Genomic DNA, 21,311 nt, shown 5'->3' on the forward strand with positions numbered 1-21,311 from the left:
GGCTCCGAAGTACCGAGTGTCTGAGTCGGACATGGAACCGTGAGAAGAGGGGACCTGGTGCTTTGCGTTGCTGTGCCCTGGCTGTTTGGTCTTGTCTTGTTGCTTCTGCTGCTACTGGTAGGCAGAAAGTTTGGAGACAGCTTGCAAGACGTTCTTTTTCATTCTTTTTCAGCATCAGTTGACCCTCCTGTGAAAGAGGACAGAAGCCTCGGGGATGGATGGACCCTGGTGTGGATTTCCAGAATTCCTTTTGGACACATCTCTGCCTGTTCCTTTTGACAAAGTCCTTGCTTTTCAGAGATTAATTGTTGTCAGATGCAACTTATTTTCTAATCCTTTTGGGCTCCATTTTAAACCTTCTGCTTTATTTTACCTTTTCTGATAAAGTCGCTGAGATTCGGTCTTTCTTTTCTCTTACGGATTTGCCAATGATTGTCTGCTTTGACAAATTGGATTCTTAAAGCCGATTCTTTGAAGAAAAGGATGTCGTGTGACAAGACAAGAAACAGCTCATCCTCAAATCGGGAGGATAAATAAAAAAATAAAAGCAACCCCATTCTCTGGCTTCCCAGTGACTCAAAGGGTGTCTCAGCTGTCACTGATAATCTAATCTTTCTATGATAGGTGAGGAAGAGGACAATGGTGACCCAGCCAGGCTGTGAGTGTGATAGGCCTCTGATTAATAGCACTGTCCAATACCTCCCCAGCCCCCAGGAAGGTGATTAATGACATTTGACGTGAACTCTGACCTCCCCCGGCAAGAACAGAGGGAGAAGACAGAGCTGCTCAGACAGGAGGGGGTCCTGCCAAGCCTGATTGATTCCTGGAGGCTTTGACTCTGAGGGAGAGAAGGGGGTGCTGGGGGTGGTCCGGACACCCTTGCTCCCTGTTCCTGGGCTCCGGCAGGCACCCTAGCCTAGCAGCTTTCACAGTGATCATCTCTCCCGTGGCCCAGACTTTTCACTGCCCCTATAACACTGCGTCTCACAAGCAATTCCCTGCGAAGCCTTGGCCGACCTCCACTGACCTGTCATCCCTAACCCATGAGGTCATTTCGACCCATCCCCGACCCAGGTGCCATGAATCAAACCAAGGAGGATTTTTGTTTTTAATTTCTGCTCTATTTTTAAAAAGAATACTTATTTTTAAATTTAATTTATTTGACTGCTCTGGGTTCTAGTTGCCGCGTGCAAACTCTTAGCAGCAGCACGTGGGATCTAGTTATTGAACCCGGGCCCCTTGCCTTGGGAGCTCAGAGTCTTAGCCACTGGACCGCCAGGGAAGGCCCAAGGAGGTTTTAAAGCAGGACCTGGGAACCTTCCTCAGGCTTTCTACTCTACCTTCTGTGCCCCCGATGGGCAGAATGGCTTAGAGCTGCCGGGCTGACAGTGAGAAAATCCAGTGTTCTCTAACTGGCAGGGAGCAGCTGAGATGACCCATGACAGGGGCCAGAAGGACAGGGGTGCCATGTGAGGTGGGCGCCCACCTGGCCCCCAGGGCCTGGGAGGGGACGTCCCGCTTGGCTCTGACGGCTTGACTGTGGCAGTGGGTGGGGTCTTCTCTGCTTAGCCCTCCAGGCTCACTTTCCGTGTCTCCTCCCCTTGAGAGCATGGCCATAGGAGAGCCTGAAATGGTTCCTTCTGGCCGTTGGCCTTTGCTGGCTTCACTACTATGCCGGCTACCAAGTCCTAAGCAGCAACCCCGCGTCGTGGTCCTCCTGAGGGAGACCCTTTGGTGTCTAGGCCTCGGTGGTAATCATGACCAAACAGCCAAGAGACGTGTTGATCATGAGGTCAGTTGAGGGACTGTTGGGTCAGTGACCTCTCCGCCGATGTGTCTGCCCGGAGGTGCGAGTGGGACCGGTAAAAGCTGGCTCTTCCTGGGAGGCAGCCCTCGCTGTTGGTAGCCTGAAAACGGGTTGGTTGGAGAGAGGAATGCCCTGAGACCATTGGGATTGGGAGCCAGACACGCTGGGACCCCTACCTGGAGCAGGCAAGGCAGGACCTCAGCACAGCTTTTACCCTCTGACAACACGCTCCAAGGGCCCTGGAGGCCTTCTGTGTGCTGGACTTGGCTTTTAGGACCTCAGCTGATGAACAGAGTTCTCAGCCATCCCGGGGAGGGGAAGGTCGGCGGGTGGCTGGCCAGTGGGTCAGCATCAGCCAGGCTAACATAGGCCACACCCATGTTTGAATACTGTATGGCATTTGGGCTTCATTTGGCAAATGTGAGTGGGAGATGGACAGAAGGAAGCTTCTGCTATGGGATTTATCCACCTAATTCAACCGGTTCAAAGGTGAGCGTTGGTTGGCACCTCTGGGCTGTGGCTGTTCAGCCTGAAAGAGATTGTGTTTGCAGGGTCTCTGGGCCTGCCACAAAGAAGAACTACATTAATGGTGGGAATCAGTATTTTATTTGTCAATTATTATTAATAATATGCTGCTTCCGGGGTAATCATTTGACACTGTGTTCTGCTGCAAAGAAGAATTCAGGAAAAAAAAAAGTATTCTTAGGAGAAAGTGTAATTAGAAATTTTATAATTTCTTTTTTAGCTGAGAAAGGATCTCCCACATCTCATGAAGACTAGAGTTCAGTTTTTGCCTGCTGGACTCTCACGGGGTTTTGAGTAATTCATTGTCAAGAAGTCGGGGGCTACCTGGAATATAAAAGGCCAGCTGAAGCAGAGCTTCCCCGGGGAAGGAGGAGGAGATGCCTGGGCCTCCCTTCTTCTCTCCTCCTGGGCCAGCCACCGTGCAATGTGATGTCTGACGTGTGCACATTCGTGGAGGGTACAAATGCTGACCCGGAGTTACAGGGTCAGCAATGTTGACCTTCACTCTCCCTCCTTAACTGCCCAGCCTACCAAGCTGACTCCTGCCCAGGCCAGTCCTGACCACCAAGGACTCCCTCCCTCCCCCGTCACCACTTGGCTGTTTAATTAAACACAGGCCAGTAAGTCTGACCAAAGCATTCCACTAAAGCAAGACGAGAGAAAAAGGAGAAAAATCACAGGAGGGGAGAAGACTGTTTTGTTTTTCAAGCAATAAAAAGAAGCAGCAGTGATACGGATTAAGTTTCAAATTCTTATCCAGAAGTTTCTAAGGGTCTGGTATCAGGGAGTCTCAGGTTAGCTCCTAAACTTGAACAGTCGTCAGGATCTTCTGGAGGGCTTGTTTAAACACAGACTGCTGGGCCCCACCTCCCAGGGAGTCTGAGTCAGAAGGTCTGGGTGTGGCCTGAGAATCTGCATTTCTAACTAGTGCCCAAGGATGCTCATTTCTGCCCATCTGAAGACCACACTTTGAGAACCATGGATGAGCTAGCTTGGTGGAAAGCGTCAGAATGATTTGGGAGCTCTTGTTAAAAACACCAATTTCTAGGCCCTTTGTAACAGTCATAATGTGTTTGGCTGCAGTTCATAGAATACCAAACAACAGTTGTTTGAGCAAGAAAAACATTTAATAACATACCAATTAGACTGGAGTCAGGTACTCAAAGTCAGGTACTGACTTTGGAGTCAGATACAAAACTCAAATTTGAGTCTGGCGATGTGATTCAGTGATGTTACAAGAAATGGAAGCTCCTCTTATGTAATTGCTCTTCCATAGCTGAATTTTCATCCTTAGGTTTCAGCAATCCTCATGATTGCTGAATGGCTGCCACAGTTCCAGACATCATGTCCTCATACAGCTTTGACAAAGGCAGACGGGGCAGCTGTCTCCCCCAGTCCCTGTTTGTGTCTTTTAGATGTCTCTTTCTTTTACAACTCATTGGTGTACAGTGGGTCACAGGTCTACCTGAAATAAAGCATTTCTAACAGGAAGTGGAACAGGCCCCTTACCTGGGGCTGGTGGCTGGTGGTGGCTTACCTTCCTGGAGCATGTTACTGCCTGAGCAAAAGGAAAAAAAGAATGTTATTGGGCAGAGACTAACAGTACCTGCCCCAGCTAGGGTGACTTGTCACAGATTTCCTGGGATCATCCTGTTCCAAAACCAAAGTTTCACATTTCAGAGCAAATCAAGAGAATTGGTCACCCTCCTTGAAAGCTCCAGTTTCCAAGAACTTCTGAATTAGAATCTCTTGAGGGTGAAATTCAGACTTCAAAAATGATTTTTAGCACTCTCCCAGGATAATTATTATATTTGCCAAAGTTTGAGAGTCACTGTTTTCTATGAAACCCAAATGGGGGACTCAAGGTTGACATAATTCCCAGGTAATCTCCAAGCAGGAGTAGATCCGGATGAACGGATGTGGGTGTGACTTAAGACTGGGAACCTTTACAGGAGCAGACTGAACCTCGAGCCAGGGGATCTTCACATTCCACTCCCAGTGCACTCCTGTTCCCACAAGAAGGGACCATCTCACTTAGAGGCCACTGCTCTGTGTGGACTTGAACCCTGCCACCACTTTTGGGCTGGACTGGCTAGGCTGTGCCCACGTGTGAATCCCAAGTTCATAGGACACAAACGGCATGTTAGCCTTCTTCTGTCCTGGGCATCTGGCACCAGGGCTCATTTTAAATTGTCTGATAAATGTGTATTGAATACCTGGATGAACAAATGAATTAATGAATGGGGAGACTGCACTCTTGAATCCTAAACTCTGGCCCCTAGACCAGAAAAGACAACCCTTCAGACAGCCCAGTGCCCGGAGCCTAGAGAGCTCCTCACCGCAACACTGAGTGGTCAGGACCCCAGGTGGGTGTGAGAGTGGGGCCAGATTCTTCTGGGTGACAGCTCCCCACCTCGCTGGGCCAGGCTGCCACGGGAAGCAGTGTGTGTCCCCACCACGCAGGGCGCTGGCACCTTTCCGGTGGTTTGAGCTCATTACTCATCATTAGGAGTCCTAGTGTCTGGAGTTTTCCAGGTGATCAAAGCTTCTCTGTCTGGAGCAGGCAGGCAGGCCCTGGTGTCTGTCACCAGTAATCCCCTGGCCTCTCCAGGCAGACGGTTAAGTAACCCAGGAAGGAGGGGATTAGGTTTTTTAAGCTCACATAATTCAGCCTGACACCCCAACAGGGAGGCAGTGGTTCTGTGCGCTGCGGGAGCGTCCCTGGTTGGAGGGTGCGGTGGGGGGAGGGCAGCCGTCGCAAGTTGATTTGAAGAGTGGGCTCCCTCCCTGCCTGTTCCGCTGCGGAGGGCTGAGTGCGGGAGGAGGAGGAGCAGCTGCCCACCTCCTGCAGCCTGGTCTGCTCACCTGAGACTCGCCTCCAGAGGGCGCCCCTGCCCCTGCCCCCAGAAAGGAGCTCCCACTGGGGCTAATGGGGGTCCCGGTCTCTGACTGGACTCAGGGTCCCACATGCCTCTCCAAACCCGTCCACACTCCCCAGTCTATGTCATTGTACAGAAAACAGTGCCTCAGGCCTGAACCCCGGAGTCAGGCTGCAGCCACCATATTTGTGCAGATTCTGACATTTTGGTAAATATCACAAATTCCTTCAGCAATGGGGGTGGGGGTGGGGAGAAGGGCATGCTTAAAATAATAGCATTTTCAGACTTTAAAAACAGGTTGGGATTCAAAATTTGGGGCCTCTGATTTTTTCTGATTTGATCTTTGTGCAGGAAAAAAAAAGTTTCACTCACCCCTGCCCTAAATAGCACACACCATGCTTCCTGTCAACACCGAAGGCAGTGTGAACAGACCCGAGGAGCTCATTAGTCTGAGGAATGGAAACGGGCTTTGCTAAAGAGTTTATCTAAATGTCCGGGTCCCAGCTTCAAGTAAGTCCTTTAAGAAGATGAATGCTGAGGACAGGGATACACTATTCCAACCGGGGTGATGCTCTTGGGGTTGCCGTCTTGGCTCCGACAACTCTGTAACGTTCTCTTTCTGGTACGTGTTCCGCTCCAGCTAAATTCGGAGCACGGCGGAGAGGTGGATGGTTCAAGGCAGACAGCACGACTCCCGGTCTGCCTTGTAGGGCCGGCCTGGCGCGGTGCTAGCCTCCGGGGCTGGAGGGGGGCCAGCCCCACCCTCGGGACCCGCCGGTGCTGCTGTGTCTTCAGGTCCACGCCCACCAGGATGTTTTACATATTTTAATTAAAGTGCCGCCCCGGGCTGGCAGGGCCTCTGACGGCTGGCTCTAGTCCGAGCAGCAGGACGGCATTGGCGTGAGACGCGGAGTCCGGCTCGAGCTCCGGGTTTGGCTCCCACCCCTGGGGGCGGCGCCCCTCGGGTTCCAAGAGGGGAGGCGAACTCAGCAGGCAGTGGGCAGGTGGCCTGCGCACCCAGGGGTGGCCAGGGCAAGGCTCAGGGATGGAGGGAGAGTCTGGGGAGGAAAGCGCCGGGGACAGTTATCACGGACCAGCTGGCTGGTGGGCTGTGGCGGGGCCGATTCTTGCACACAGCCCCGTGGACACACTTCTTATCAGTATCAAATTATGACAAATGGCAACGGGTAAAAGTTGCTGGGTGGCAGCTGCCGCCTCTCAGAGAGGAGCAGGTATTTTTAGCACTGCGCCTTGGGGCTCTGGTTCTGGGTTAATTAATCATGGTGAGCAGCACCGAGTCTGGTTCCTGATCTTGGTCCCACCCCCTGTCCCAGCCTTGTCCCCATTGCCCGGACTGAAATACCAGCTGCAAGGTAGCAGTCGTGCACAGCCAGAGGAGCCCTTGACAGCCTCCCAGGGCCCTGGGGACACCTTCCGGTGTCTGCCCATGGCTGGGGCCCTGTACCTCCCAGCAGGACTGTGCCCGGGCCCAGCGTCACCCACCCCTGGAAACCCTAACACATGCTGCTCTGGAGCCCCTGCCACACCGGTCACATCTGATCCTCAGGGCTGGGGCCTGCATCTCGCAGGGTTGATACCCTGCTTTGTCCTCCCGTTTTTCTGAGACGCTGAAGAAATAGACCAGGAGCAGGGAAACCCTACCGACACCGGCCCAGGGAGGCCTTGCCAGGAGATGTCAGAGTCCCTTCCTCTTGACACTGTGAAGGGGACCGATAGGTTTGCCCCCTCTTACTTTCCGGAGTTTATGTAAAGAAGTTCTGAAGCAAGCAAAGGTCTGTATTGTAAAGCTTCTAGGAGAAGAGCACTCAGAGCGTGTCACACTGAGTCGGCCCTGCTGAGGGCTCCCCAAAGGTTCAGGGGCTCCCGGGCCTGGGGTCTTCTGCTGACAGAGCAAGCATTTGCTCCTGACCTCCGCCGAGGCTCACGTGGAAACACAGGCCTCCCCACCAGCTCTGTGTGCAGAGAGATGAACTGAGACCTCATGAAAAAGCGCCAGGGACGTTGAACAACTGCTGTCCTTTCTTAACCGTTACTACTTTTCTTTCACAGCACTGGTTATGACTTCTACCATTCCCTGTGGGAGACAAAGAGGCAGGGCATCAAAGTCAGAGAGAGAGACAGACAAACAGAAAAACACTCAAGCCAGAAGACAGACACATATTTCCTGTCACTGAGTCAAGAAACATTTATTGAGAACCTGCTGTGTGCCTGCACAGACCTGCACACACACCCCCTAATCAATGCACCAGGAGACCACAGGCTGTTACATCATCTCCCCAGGCCCCCATCTGGGTCTTGTTGTTGTTGTTTTCAGTCGCTTGACTCTGTGACCCCACGTACAGCAGCATGCCAGGCTTCCCTATTCTTCACCATCTCCTGGAGCTTGCTCAAACGCCTGTCCATTGAGTCGGTGTTGCCATCCAGCCATCTCGTCCTCTGTTGTCCCCTTCTCCTTCCGCCTTCAATCTTTCCCAGCATCAGGATCTTTTCCAACAAGTCAACTCCTCGCATCAGGTGGCCAAAGTACTTCAGCTTCAGCATCAGTCCTTCCAATGAATTTTTAGGGTTGATTTCCTTTAGGATGGACTGGTTTGATCTCCTTGCAGTCCAAGGGACTCTCAAGAGTCTTCTCCAGCTGGAGATCAAACCAGTCCATCCTAAAGGAAATCAACCCTGAATATTCATTGGGAGAACTGATGCTGAAGCTAAAGCTCCAGTATTTTGGCCACCTGATGCAAAGAGCAGACTCATTAGAAAACACCCTTATGCTGGGAAAGATAGAAGGTGGGAGGAGAAGAGGGTGACAGAGGGTGAGATGGTTGGATGGCATCACTGACTCACTGGACATGAGTTTGGGTAAACTCCAGGAGTTGGTGATGGACAGGGAGGCCTGGCCTGCTGCAGTCCATGGGGTCACAGAGTCAAAGAGCGACTGAACAACAACCAGCACCACAGTTTGAAGGCATCAGTTCTTCAGTGCTCAGCCTTTTTTATTGTCCAGCTTTCACATATATACATGACTACTGGAAAACCATAGCTTAGACTATACAGACCTTTGTAGACAAAGTAATGTCTCTGCTTTTCAGTAATGTCTCTGGGTCTTCAGTTCAGTTCAGTTCAGTTCAGTTCAGTCACTCAGTCGTGTCCGACTCTTTGCGACCCCATGAATCGCAGCTTGCCAGGCCTCCCTGTCCATCACCAACTCCTGGAGTTCACTGAGACTCACGTCCATCGAGTCAGTGATGCCATCCAGCCATCTCATCCTCTGTCGTCCCCTTCTCCTCCTGCCCCCAATCCCTCCCAGCATCAGAGTCTTTTCCAATGAGTCAACTCTTCGCATGAGGTGGCCAAAGCACTGGAGTTTCAGCTTTAGCATCATTCCTTCCAGAGAAATCCCAGGGCTGATCTCCCTTAGAATTAGGTGCAAATAAGAGAGGTGCTGTTTCCGCTCAGGCCAGTAGGTGTCATCATGTCAGAGGGAAAACGAGGGGAGCTGCAGGACCTCTCTGAGCAAAACTCTTGTTCATCCCGTTTCTGAGCGCCATTACGTGCAGCTGCACCAGCAGGGCACACAGGGTGAGAAACGTACAGCCTCTGTCCTCCTGGGATTTACTGCGCCATCAGGGACCTGGAGGGACAAGGTCACAGAATGAGGGGGGGAGTCTGTACAGGCTGGGAAAGTTGAAGGGAAGGACCGTGTGGATCTTAGCGCAGCAGAGACTTCACATTACATCAGAGGGAATAGGTTCAGAGAGGAGGGCAGAGAATAGGCGGAGGAGAGCAATTCCAGACTCCAGATCGCCTGGCTCCTAGAGCAGGGCTTTTTCTTCTATACATTGTGTATCAATAACTGGTGCTGCCCATCTTGAGACTCAAAATTCCACCTTAGTTTAGCCATGAAACTCCCTACAAAATGCCGTCTCCGATACCTACTGCCGTCTCTCAATGGATCCATCTTCCTCCTGGAGAAGGCCCATGCCCTCCTCACAGGTCCTGTGGTACAGGAGTTGTCTCACTCACACACACTCATGAAGGATCCCTGCATGCATCTCTTTCAAGAGACATCATGCTGGTAGCTTGAACCAGTCTCGTCAGCAACAGCTATAAATTAGAGGGGTTTGTTTTGTTTTTTTCCTCCCAGAGAGCATTCCCCCGCCCACTCACCTGCACACCACTGAATTAGTATCCCCACTTTATAGATGAGGAAACTGAGGCCCAGGGAGATGAGTCAACACACAAAGATGTGCAGCTTACTGTGGGTGGTGGAGCTGAGACCCCCAACCCAGGGGGTATGATGCTGGAGCATGCAGAGATGGTAGCACCAATAGGGCTCAGAGTCCCCTGGATGTGGAGGGGTGCGGGTTTCTCAAGCAGGCACTGATGAGGGGGCTGCCTTGGGCTAGTCTCATCAACCTGATGGCAGCACTGGAACAGGAACCATTTTGGGTGAAATGATCTTAGTCCAGCTTTGGGTGGGTTGAATTTGAAGCAGGCTGTTGGAAAGAAGGACAGGCCAGATGAGAAGTCTGGGCAAGAGACTGAGGTCTGCAAGACGGAGGGCTCTTCTTGACCAAACCAGTTTCCTTTCTTACAGTCGACAGGTCAGAAGTGGGAGGTTCACCCGTCTACGTGTTTTTCCTCATCTCTGTCTGCATTCAGGCAGGATCTGGCAGGGTAGGGAGAGAGGGACCATGCACCCTGGCTCCCACGCATTCCCTGGTCCACATGCACAGTGAGTGCACAAAAGGGACTTGCTGAATGAAAGAGTGAGTGACCAATTTTATCCTGAATCAGCTCTGCTGAGGACCACCCATCAAAACCTGAGTATACCTCTAAGATTATCGAGAATTCTGACATCATTATAGGAGTATGGATTTGGAATCAGAAATTATTATTCTAGAGATTATCATATTAAAGTGAAGTAAATCAGAGGACAGGTATCATATGACATCACTTCTATATGGAATTTAAGGACTTCCCTCAGATGGTAAAGAATCTACCTGCAATGCAGGAGACTCAGATTTGATCCCTGGGTTGGGAAGACCCCCTGGAGAAGGAAATGGCAACCCACTCCAGTGTTCTTGCCTAGAGAATTCTATGGACAGAGGAGCCTGGTGGGCCAGAGCTCATGAGGTCACAAAGAGTAGGACACCACTGAGCGACTAACACACACACACACGTGGAATCTTAAAAAGGATACAAATGACCTTGTTTACAGAACAGTAAGGAAAGTTATGACCAACCTAGACATCATATTGAAAAGCAGAGACATTACTTTGCCAACAAAGGTCCGTCTAGTCAAGGCTATAGTTTTTCCAGTGGTCATGTATGGATGTGAGAGTTGGACTGTGAAGAAAGCTGAGCACTGAAGAATTGATGCTTTTGAACTGTGGTGTTGAAGAAGACTCCTGAGAGTCTCTTGGACTGCAAGGAGATCCAACCAGTCCATTCTGAAGGAGATCAGTCCTGGGTGTTCTTTGGAAGGAATGATGCTAAAGCTGAAACTCCAGTACTTTGGCCACCTCATGCGAAGAGTTGACTCACTGGAAAAGACTCTGATGCTGGGAGGGATTGGGGGCAGGAGGAGAAGGGGACGACAGAGGATGAGATGGCTGGTTGGCATCACTGACTCGATGGATGTGAGTTTGAGTGAACTCCGGGAGATGGTGATGGACAGGGAGGCCTGCTGTTGCTGCTGCTGCTAAGTCGCTTCAGTCGTGTCCGACTCTGTGTGACCCCATAGACGGCAGCCCACCAGGCTCCCCTGTCCCTGGGATTCTCCAGGCAAGAACACTGGATTGGGTTGCCATTTCCTTCTCCAGTCCATGAAAGTGAAAGTGAAAGTGAAGTTGCTCAGTCCTGTCCGACTCTTCGAGACCCCATGGACTGCAGCCCACCAGGCTCCTCTGTCCATGGGATTTTCCAGGCAAGAGTACTGGAGTGGGGTGCCATCGCCTTCTCTGAGGCCTGGCGTGCTGCAATTTATGGGTTCGCAAAGAGTTGGACACGACTGAGTGACTGAACTGAACTGAATAGAATCACAGACATAGAAAACAAACTTATGGTTGGCACAGGCGATGGTGGGAAGAGAGGAGATAAATTAAGAGCTTGGGATTTACACATATACACTATAATATATAAAATAGGAAAACAATAAGGACCTACTGTACAGCACAAGGAACCATATTCAAGATCTCATAATAACCTATTATAATGGAAAATAATCTGAAAAAAATATGTATAGCTGAATTACTTTGCTGCACATCTGAAACTAACATAATATAAAATAATCTTACTTCAATTAAAACATTACTTTTTTTTTTTTTTTTTTTAGCATTTTAAGGCTAGAAGTGAGATTAAGTATCATCTCTTACAATGTCCTTGCTTCACTAGTGAAGCCCGGAGACCCTTATGAGACCACCCAGGTCCCTTGCTGTGTAGGAGACTACCCTGCCTGGCCTTCCTCCAGTCAGCTTACTTTACTGCCCCGGGCCTCCTCGTGTCCCAGGACAAGACAAGGAGAGATGGAGCTCCAGTTCCAGAAGGACAATGAGTTGATAAGAATCCATATCTCCGGGGGCACAACTAAATACCTCTTGGGTAGATGAGCAAAGTCCAGGATAACCAAGCCAGGAAGCTACAATATGCAAATGAGTGGATTGCGGCGTTCCCCCTGATTGGCTAGAGGGGCCCTGATGTCACAATAGGTGGGGTTTCTCCATTCCAAAGGATTGTGTCTCCTGCCAAAAAATAAATAAATAAATAAATAAAAACAAAAAAATTCACTGACCTGGTTAGACCCTAGCTCCCTCTCTTTGTCCAGACGGAGGCGGCACTATGGAGCCCCTCTATCAGCCCGGTTCCATTCTTATGAAGGTGAACACCTTACAAGGAAAGAAGATGGTGGAGAGCGGCCTCCAGTCTGGGGACTTCTCGCTGCCCCCGTCGTGGTCCTCCAGCCTCCTGCCGCTGGCCGACCTAGAGATCCTGCAGCAGAAGGTGGCCGGGATGCAGCGAGAGCTGGAGGACTTCAAGAAGGAGGCGCTCAGGGCCATCCGCTACCTGGAAGACGCCTTCTGCGAGATGAACGGGGCCCTGGTGCAGCAGGAGGAGCAGGCGGCCCGCGTGAAGCAGCGGCTGCGGGAGGAGGAGGATCGGGGCGTCGTGCGGAACAAGGTCCTCACCTTCCTGCTGCCCCGGGAGAAGCAGCTCCGGGAGCACTGCAAGCGGCTGGAGTTCCTGCTTCTGGGCCGGGGCCGCGACCCCCCTAGCATCCCTGGGAAGATCCAGGCCAAATGAGGCTCCTCCGCGACGAGCCGCCGAGCAGCCCAGTGGGAGATGCGTTTAGCTAGAAGGACACATCCCGAGTCCTGGTCCGTTTGCTCCCCTCCCCCACCCCCTCTCTGCGGCTTTCCTTCTGCCTAAATAACACCTTGCTGAGAGGCGAAAAGACCCGTTATGTTCTTTCGGTGAAGCTCTGTCTAACCAGCAGCACCCAAGAAAGAGGCGCCCCAACCCTAAGTCATTGGAAGACACCTGTAACTTCCCCCCTTTAACGGCTTTCCTCTTTGTAATGGTACTATTGCTCAAATGTGTAACATGTTTTTTTTTAACCTTCTTAAACTGATTGTGTCGAACAGATGTAACTTCTTTTAATGACTGCAGGCTCCACGGCTTGTTACTTCATGCATGGTCTGCCGAGAGGGGCGATCGTCCGCCGGAGCACTAAGCGGCCTCAGGTTACTCCTGTGGTCCTCATCCTCGCCTAGCCAGCTTTCCAGCCTGCTTTCACGGTCGGCCGTCCCGTGTCCCTTTGCCGCCTTTGCCCACCTCTGCTTCCTCTCCGTTTGGTCTGCAGCTGGGCCTGAGGGATCCACAAAGGGAATTAGGCTCCAGTAAGCTGGAGTCTTCCCTGGGGCTTTCCTGGTGGCTCAGAGGGTAAAGCACTTGCCTGCAATGCAGGAGACCTGGGTTAGATCCCTGGGTCAGGGAGGTCCCCTGGAGAAGGAAATATCAACCCACTCCAGTACTCTTGCCTGGAAAATCCCATGGACAGAGAAGCCTGGTAGACTACAGTCCATGGGATTGCAAAGAGTCAGACACGACTGAGCAATTGCTTACTTGCCTAAGCTGGAGTCAGATGAGCTTAGCACGGGGATGAGGCCACACCTAGAAGGTGGGGCCATAAAGCCCTGAAGCTGATTTTCACGTCTGACCCATGCAGCTGGAGTTGCTATGAAGCCCCACTGTTCATCAGGTGATGTACCCTGATACACAGTATCCCACTTACTCTGATAGCTGTGGTAGTGCTAGTTGCTCAGTCGTGTCCGACGCTTTGCGACCCCATGGACTGTAGCCCACTGAACTCCTCTGTCTGTGGGATTCTCCAGGCAAGAATACTGGAAAAGTGAAGTCGCTCAGTCGTGTCCGACTCTTTGCGACCCCATGGACTGTAGCCTATCATGCTCCTCAGTTCATGGAATTTTTCAGGCAAGAGTACTGGAAAAGTGAAGTCGCTCAGTCGTGTCCGACTCTTTGCGACCCCATGGACTGTAGCCTATCATGCTCCTCAGTTCATGAAATTTTTCAGGCAAGAGTACTGGAGTGGGTTGCCATTTCCTTCTCCACGGGATCTTCCCGACCCAGGGATTGAACCTAGGTCTCCCGCATTGTGGGCAGACACTTTACAGTCTGAGCCACTACGGAATTGCTATTCCCTTCTCTAGAGGGTCTTCCTGACCCAGGGGCTGAATCTGGGTGTCTCACATTGTAGGCAGATTCTTTCCTATCTGAGCTACAAGGAAGTACGTACTCCTGTAGGCCCCGTTAGAAGCAAGTGCTGTTGTATTAATTGTGGAGGGTGGGAAGCTGACCCCAGGAAGGTAAGTCCTTCCCCCAAGAGCTCCGGCCTTGAACGTTCAAGGTCACCTGAGCTCATCTGCTGTCCTGCTGCCCCCCCGGGAATCGGATCAGGCTGTCATGGACCTGTTTTTCTGGAGGGCTGAGATTGTCATGTCGGTCTATTGGGTGCTCCTTTGCTGTCACTGTGACTTTTATATTCAATAAGGCTTTCTGTTTCATCCAGTCCTATTTTCTCTCTGGTCCCCCAAAACTCGGCCATGTGGAGGGATTCTCCCCTAAAGAGCAGAGGGAGTGCCTGACGGCCAGGTCAGCCCTTGAGCAGAGTGGGCCTGTCCTCCCAGCTCGAAACCTGCAGCCCGGGCCGTGTCCACTGACAGCCCAGCTCAGTTCCCGCCTCCCTCCTTTCTTCCATAGAATCTCTCCAAACAAGGTTTGAAGATCTGCAACACCCAGGCTGGTCTTCAGGAAAGGACCCCAGGCCTGATCCATTCTTCATGGTGACATCATCTATCAACCATGTACCCTGAAGGGCTTCAACCCTGTACTAACTTTAGTTTCTACTTTGGGAGGTGTCCCTGAAGTGGTAACAATAATGTTAAAACCAGTAAGATTACTGCCTGTACTGCTAATTTATAGTTACCAAGAATATGATGTAGTCAGGGCGCCAGGCTTGTCCCTCTGAAGGCGGGTATTAGTATAACCTTCACCTTAGGATTTTGAGAAAACTGAAGCTCAGAGAGGCTCAGAAACTTGCCCAGGGTCACACAGCTGATAATTGGTAGAGTTAAAGTTTGAACTGAGGAATGTCTAATGCCAGAGGCTGTGCTTCTCACCACTTTGTCTTATTTTTGAAGGCTAAATGCTTCTTGAATGGATAAAATATGAGTGTACTGAAATTGGTGAGGCGAGAAAGATTGAAAGCTTTTGGCAGTGGAGTGTGGGGGGGTTCCTGTGCCCTTCAGCCTTGTAGGGGATGCAGGTGTGTGCGTGTGTGTGTTTACAAATGTATTCGAGAAGGAGAACTTGACTGGAAAACCATAAGAAGAGAGTTAAACAATCAGCTGCTCTGTGCAGAGGAAAGTGGATCTAATGTAACTCCTGTGGAAAAGGGTCTGAGGCTTTTGCACGTTCAGCTTGTAATCAGCCTGCTCAGAAATGACGGTGATCACGGGAATCCTAAGACATGGCAAGGTGCTGCCCATGACTGGTGCCCGCCTGACCGCACCCGGGAGGGTCTGTGCTTAGTTCTGGCCCATTTTTCCAGAGGGTCTTAGACAGCCTGGAGTGCCCCCTCTCGAGATCCTGAGGAGTGGGTGTGACCGAAGGACCTGGGGACCTTGGCTGACAAGGTTCGCGGGGACACGTGGTCACACCCTTCCAAACACAGGAAGGCCTGACTGTATCTGGGGCTTGAGGGGCTATGAAATGTCACCTCTCTGTCTCTGCCTCCATTAGGAACCAGTTGACGGGTAGACCCAGGAGCCAAGCAAATGGAGATCACCTTTATTGTTGATAAAGCTGTTCAAGAAGGCAGTTTACATATGTGAAATAGATCACCAGTCCAGGTTCGATGCATGAGACAGGGTGATCAGGGCCAGTGCACTGGGACGACCCTGAGGGATGGGTGGGAGAGGGACTCAAGGATGGGGGACATATGTACACCCATGGCTGATTCATGTCAAGGTATGGCAAAAACCACCACAATATTGTAAAGTAATTAGCCTCCAATTAAAATAAATTAATCAATTTTTTTTTTTAAAGAAGGCAGTTTAGACCCTGTGAGCCAGGTGAGCTGGCTGAGACCTTAGCCCTGAACCTGACGCGGTCTCCAGGCACAGGTGTATGCAGCCGTGACATCTTCCTACTTCCATAAACTGGACAGTGTGGCTTCTCTATGGAGGAATGACTCAAGAGAGGAAGGGGAGAGCTGTGCAGGGGCTGACCTTTCTCCCAAATCCTCCAACTCAGAACGTTACTTCGTGATCCTGGGAGAGGTGTGGGTGGAGGGAAGACAGCCAAGAACACTGCTGGTGGGGAGCCCCCTCCGTAGCAAAAGAGGAGTGGGAAATACGAGTGCCCGTCCTAACAGCGAAAGCGTTAGCCTGAAGCCATATAGTTCCATAGGCTGGCACTAGCGGATATCCACAGCAGGGGACTTCCCTCGTGGTCCCGTGGCTAAGACTCTGCACTCCCAGTGCAGGGGGACTGGGTCCCATCCCCGGTCAGGGAATTAGATCGCACATGCTATAATGAGGACTGAAGATCCCCTGTGCTGCAACCAAGACCAGAAAGAAATAAATCTATATTAAAAATATAATAACATCGAGTGCTTCCTATGTGTCCATGCAGTTAAGAGCTGACCCAGCAGGTATGAGATGTTCAAACCTTGCATGTTTCAAAGCGCGATCTGGCCCCCTGATTGGCTCCTGGGAGATAACCTCTAAGCCCTTGTAATACTCTGCCTGATAAAAGTGTCTTTGTTTATCTGGGCCCTTAGGTCACACCAGATCATTTATGCTAACAATATGATTTATGTTGGGGACCCTGGGCCAAGCTGTATCAGTCTGACCTCTGAAGAAGCTAGAAACTAAGTAACTAAGGTAAGCCATGGGGGAGTTCTCCATGCCTAGAAATAAACACCCAGAAAAACCCTGGACCACGAGACTCAGGTGAGCTTCCCTGGTTGACAGGACTTCATACCTGTCATCACACATCACTGCTGCGGAAGTTAACCACTGTCTGTACAACTCCACAGGAAGAGGACAACTGGAAGCTTGTGCCTGATCTCTTCTGGACTCCCCCTGTGCTCCTTTGACCTTTGCTGATCTTAATCTGCATCCTTTAGGTCTAATAAACCATGCTGCTGCTACTGCTGCTGCTGAGTCGCTTCAGTCGTGTCCGACTCTGTGACACCATGGACTGTAGCCTGCCAGGCTCCTCTGTCCGTGGGATTCTCCATATAAGAGTACTGGAGTGGATTGCCATGCCCTCCTCCAGGGGATCTTCCCAGCCTGGGTCTCCTGCATTGCAGGAAGATTCCTCACCGCTGAGCCAGCAGGGAAGCCTGTAATAAACCACAGTTGTGTGCAAAACAGCTTTTCCTAGCCTGTGAGCAGTTCTAGTGACTCACCGAACCTTAGGACAGTCTTGGGAACCTATGCTGCCGTGTCAGATGCGCTTGACACTTCATCCATATTATCCTCACAGTAACCTTGTGAGCTAGGTTCTCTTATCCCTGTGACAGATGAAGAAACGGAGGCATGGAGAGGTGAAGTGACTTGCCTAGGAGGACCAGCAAGATGTAGCATTCCCTCTCCTGACTACCACCCTCCGCCAAAGGGCAAGAGATTGGAGGAAGGACTGGGAGGTCCTGTGGGGGTGGCCCCATAGTCTTCTGGTTCTAAGGAGGTGATTCATCCTGGAGTAATGAGCAGGAGGAGGTGCTGGAGGAAGAGACAAGAAGTTGGTGGGTTTCCTGTCTGGGAGAGCTCAAGTGCAGATATGCCACGGTGAGTGAGACCGCTGGGACGCCTAGGGTGACTGACTAGTCCTGGTTTAACTGGGACTGTCTCATTAGAGAACTGAAAGTCCCATATGCTAGGAGCCCTCTCAGTTTCTGGGCTAACTGGAATGGGTTGTCATCTGGCATTAGACATAAGCCACCTTGGGGTGATCCGGGTGAGGCTGTGGGTGGGGTGAGTCACAGCAGGCCAGGGCAGGAACGAGCCCTGATCGTCTCTGCCAGGTGAGTGCATCTTGGCTCCCATTTTTAACCAGAGGCAGCAGGAGGGGCTTATCCTTGATTTCATTTCTCCTCCCGGCTCTCAGATCCCTGCCTACCCCCTCAAGCTGGCAAGGAGATTTGAGAGCAAGGCCTTTTCGGAACAGCTTTTGTGATCCTTGTGTAGACAATTGGGATACTCGATAAGGGCGCACCTCCCAGCTGAGACCCTAGTCCTGGAGGACAGAGGACTTCATGGTAGAATCAAGAGCCTGCGGTCTGTGAGCATCACCAAGAAGAGACAGCTCTTTGCAGCTTTGGAAAATGGAGCTCCTCACTCCGACTCTTCTCCTCCCGACCGTAAACAATAAAGTCGAGCAGCCCAACTGCTCACTTTCTTGGAAATTCTAAAACAAATAGAAGACAAAATAACAGATGGCTTTCTCCCTGCCGGTAGCTGTAGTTCTCAAAGGTTCTCTACAAGCTGCAACGCTCCGCTTGCTCTTCTCAAGCACTCCCAGCCGTCAGAGGGCTGCTGAGATCTCAGACTGGTGGCTGCATCTTAGGAAGAACCCGTGGCAGGCAGAGAGTTCTCCCCGGGACCCCGAATCCCATGTCTGCTGCAAGCTGGGACGCTTGGGTGAGCAGCAAGACAGCAGAGATGTGGGAAAGCCAAACACAGAGCGTTTGGCTCGGAGAGGTTACCAACCTCAGCTGCCAACTTCAGTCTTGTCTTTTCTGTTTACCTGACCCCAGAAGAGAGCTCCGAGGGACAACATGGCTGGGAAGAGTCAGGCGGTGTGGGTGGGAAGCAAGAGTTTGCGTTTGGGAATTGGCTTCACAGTACACATTGAATGTTGCCTCCTGATCTGATCCAGTCCACTTGGTACTTCCACGGGTGTGTGGAGAGCTGCAAGCTGTGGAAACCTTTCTGACATTCACCAGGTTTTGACCTTTCCTTGTTTTTTCCTGGAAAAACCAGTTTAGTAGTGTTTCCATGTTGAGTTAGCATTGACCCAGACATTCCACTCCTAGGGATGGATCCAAGAGAAATGAAAACATACGTCCACACAAAACTTGGACATGAACATTCATAGAACCCTTCATAATGGCCCCAAGTGAAAGTTGCTCAGCCATGTCTGACTCTGTGACCCCATGGACTATACAGTCCCTGGAATTCTCCAGGCCAGAATACTGGAGTCAGTAGCCTTTCCCTTCTCCAGGGGATCTTCCCAACCCAGAGATCAAATGCAGGTCTCCCGCACTGCAGGTGGATTCTTCAAAAAAAAAAAAAAATTCCGCTCGGTGTAGGTGACTGCATCCTGAATCAGGTTCTCTAGAAACACCTTCAGCACCCTGCGGGTATCCTCATAGATGAGGCCAGAAATACTCTTAACTCCTCCACACTGGGCCAGACGACAGATAGTGAGCTTGGTGATGCCCGGATTATCGCGAAGAACCTTGCGGTGATGCTTAGTGCCACCTTTTCCAAGGCCATTCCCATCCTTGCCACGCCCAGACATGGTAAAGCGGCTGAGAACTTTCAAAACAGCCTGGATTCTTTACCAGCTGAACCACCAGGGAAGCCCAAGAATACTGAAGTGGGTAGCCCACCCCTTCTCTGGGGGATCTTCCTGACCCAGGAATTGAACTGGGGTCTCCTGCATTGCAGGAGGATTCTTTACCAGCTGAGCTACGAGGGAAGCCCCAGAGTGGCCTCATAATGGCTCCAAAGTGAAGTGAAGTCGCTCAGTCGTGTCTGACTCTTTGCGACCCCATGGACTGTAGCCTATCAGGCTCCTCCATCCATGGGATTTTCCAGGCAAGAGTACTGGAGTGGATTGCCATTTCCTTCTCCAGGGGATGTTCCCGACCCAGGAGTCGAACCTGGGTCTCCCACATTGCAGGCAGATGCTTTACCGTCTGAGCCACCAGGGAAGCTCCAAAGTGGAACTCAGAGCTCTATCAACTGATGAAAGAATAAATAAAATGTGGTCTATCTATATCTATGCAACACAGTGCTGTTTGGTAATTAAAAAAAAGGAACGAAATACAAATCATGATGCAATATTATGCTTAGTGAAAGAAGCCAGTCACAAAAGACCACACGATACCATTTATATAAATATCCCAAAGAGACAAATCTATAGCGACAGCAAGCAGATCAGTGGGAGCCTGGGGCTATAGCGTTGGAGGAATAGGGAGAGTGACTTCTAATGGGTATGAAGTTTCTTGTTGAAGTGACTAAAGCACTCTAAAACTATAGTGCCCTTTAAATAGGTGAATTGCATGGGATGTGAATTATATGTCAATAAAGTTGTTTAAAAAATAATGTGTAGGAACTTCTCTGGGGGTCCAGTGATTAAGACTTTGATCCCGGTTAAGGAACTAGGATCCCACATGCCTCATGGCCAGAAAACCAAACCAAACAAAAAACCCCCATAAAACAGAAGCAATATTGTAACAAATTCAATAAAGACTTCAAAATACTCCATATAAAAAGATCTTAAAAATATAAAGTGTAAGTTCAAATACACAGTGGGGGTAAAAAAGAAGCAATAGTACAATTTATCATTCAAATCCCCTTTAATATTGAGAGATACAAATCAAGACTGCAATTATTGTAAATTGTTTTAGCTTGGATGTTCTAGAGCCACACGGGCTCCCAAGTTTATTTGGGCTATACATGTAAAAGGTGCCCGATTCAGAGACAGGCACATAACAGGGGTATCACAGATGATAATTAAAACAGCAAGTAAGGCACAAAAATGTTGCGAATCAATGTGGTCACCTCCACCATCTAAAAAGCCTCAGGAGCGTGGCAGCAAATATAAGATGCTCTTTCATGCCCAACTGTATGCTTGACTCCCTTCTCCAGTTGCAGAGGAGGTGGAGCTTCTAGAGTGAGACCAAGCCCCGCACCTCCCCCTGACCTGGAAGATATCTCTGATGCGGTAAAGAGCAGCATCAGGGTCAGTTGCCAAAGGGGCTGTTACAGGCTGTCACGTGACTTGCCGTGTGACCTGTCACATGACAGGAGGTGGTAATGTCATGTCTTGCCTCTGGCCTGGCCTCAAAAAGCTTTACTCTGGTGAGATTTCTTGGTTGACTTCTTGCTCATCTCACCTCTTTCCTTTTGAGTTCCTTGCAACAGCAGGAGAGGGTAAGGGATAGGCACGCAGGCTCTGCAGACAAACTAGCCCTCAGTTCTGTATGGCATAGGGATGTTCCTCTGAGGCCTCTCGAAGTGCTGCCCAGTTGAACTTACTGTGATAATGGAAACGTTTTATAATTCTGAGTTGTCAGCACTGTTGTCATCAGCCACGTGTGGCCAGTAAGATTTAGGGGGGAAATGAGCTAGTTTCTCAGTCATATCCGACTCTTCATGACCCCATGGACTGCAGCCTTCCAGCCTCTGTCCATGGGATTCTCCTGGCAAGAATACTGGAGTGGGTTGCCATTTCCTTCTCCAGGGGATCTTTCTGACCCAGGGATC

General features: G+C 50.6%; 1 protein-coding gene across 1 annotated transcript; it reads left to right on the plus strand.

The window, feature by feature from the left end:
• The first annotated feature begins 12,069 nt into the window (after window positions 1–12,069).
• On the plus strand, window positions 12,070–12,531 carry CCDC182 (coiled-coil domain containing 182). Its single transcript, XM_005886626.2, has one exon. It carries the CDS (start codon window positions 12,070–12,072, stop codon window positions 12,529–12,531), a length of 462 nt encoding a protein of 153 aa, XP_005886688.1.
• The last annotated feature ends 8,780 nt before the right edge of the window (window positions 12,532–21,311 follow it).

This window comes from Bos mutus, chromosome 19, assembly GCF_027580195.1.
Source record: "Bos mutus isolate GX-2022 chromosome 19, NWIPB_WYAK_1.1, whole genome shotgun sequence".
NCBI lineage: Eukaryota > Metazoa > Chordata > Mammalia > Artiodactyla > Bovidae > Bos > Bos mutus.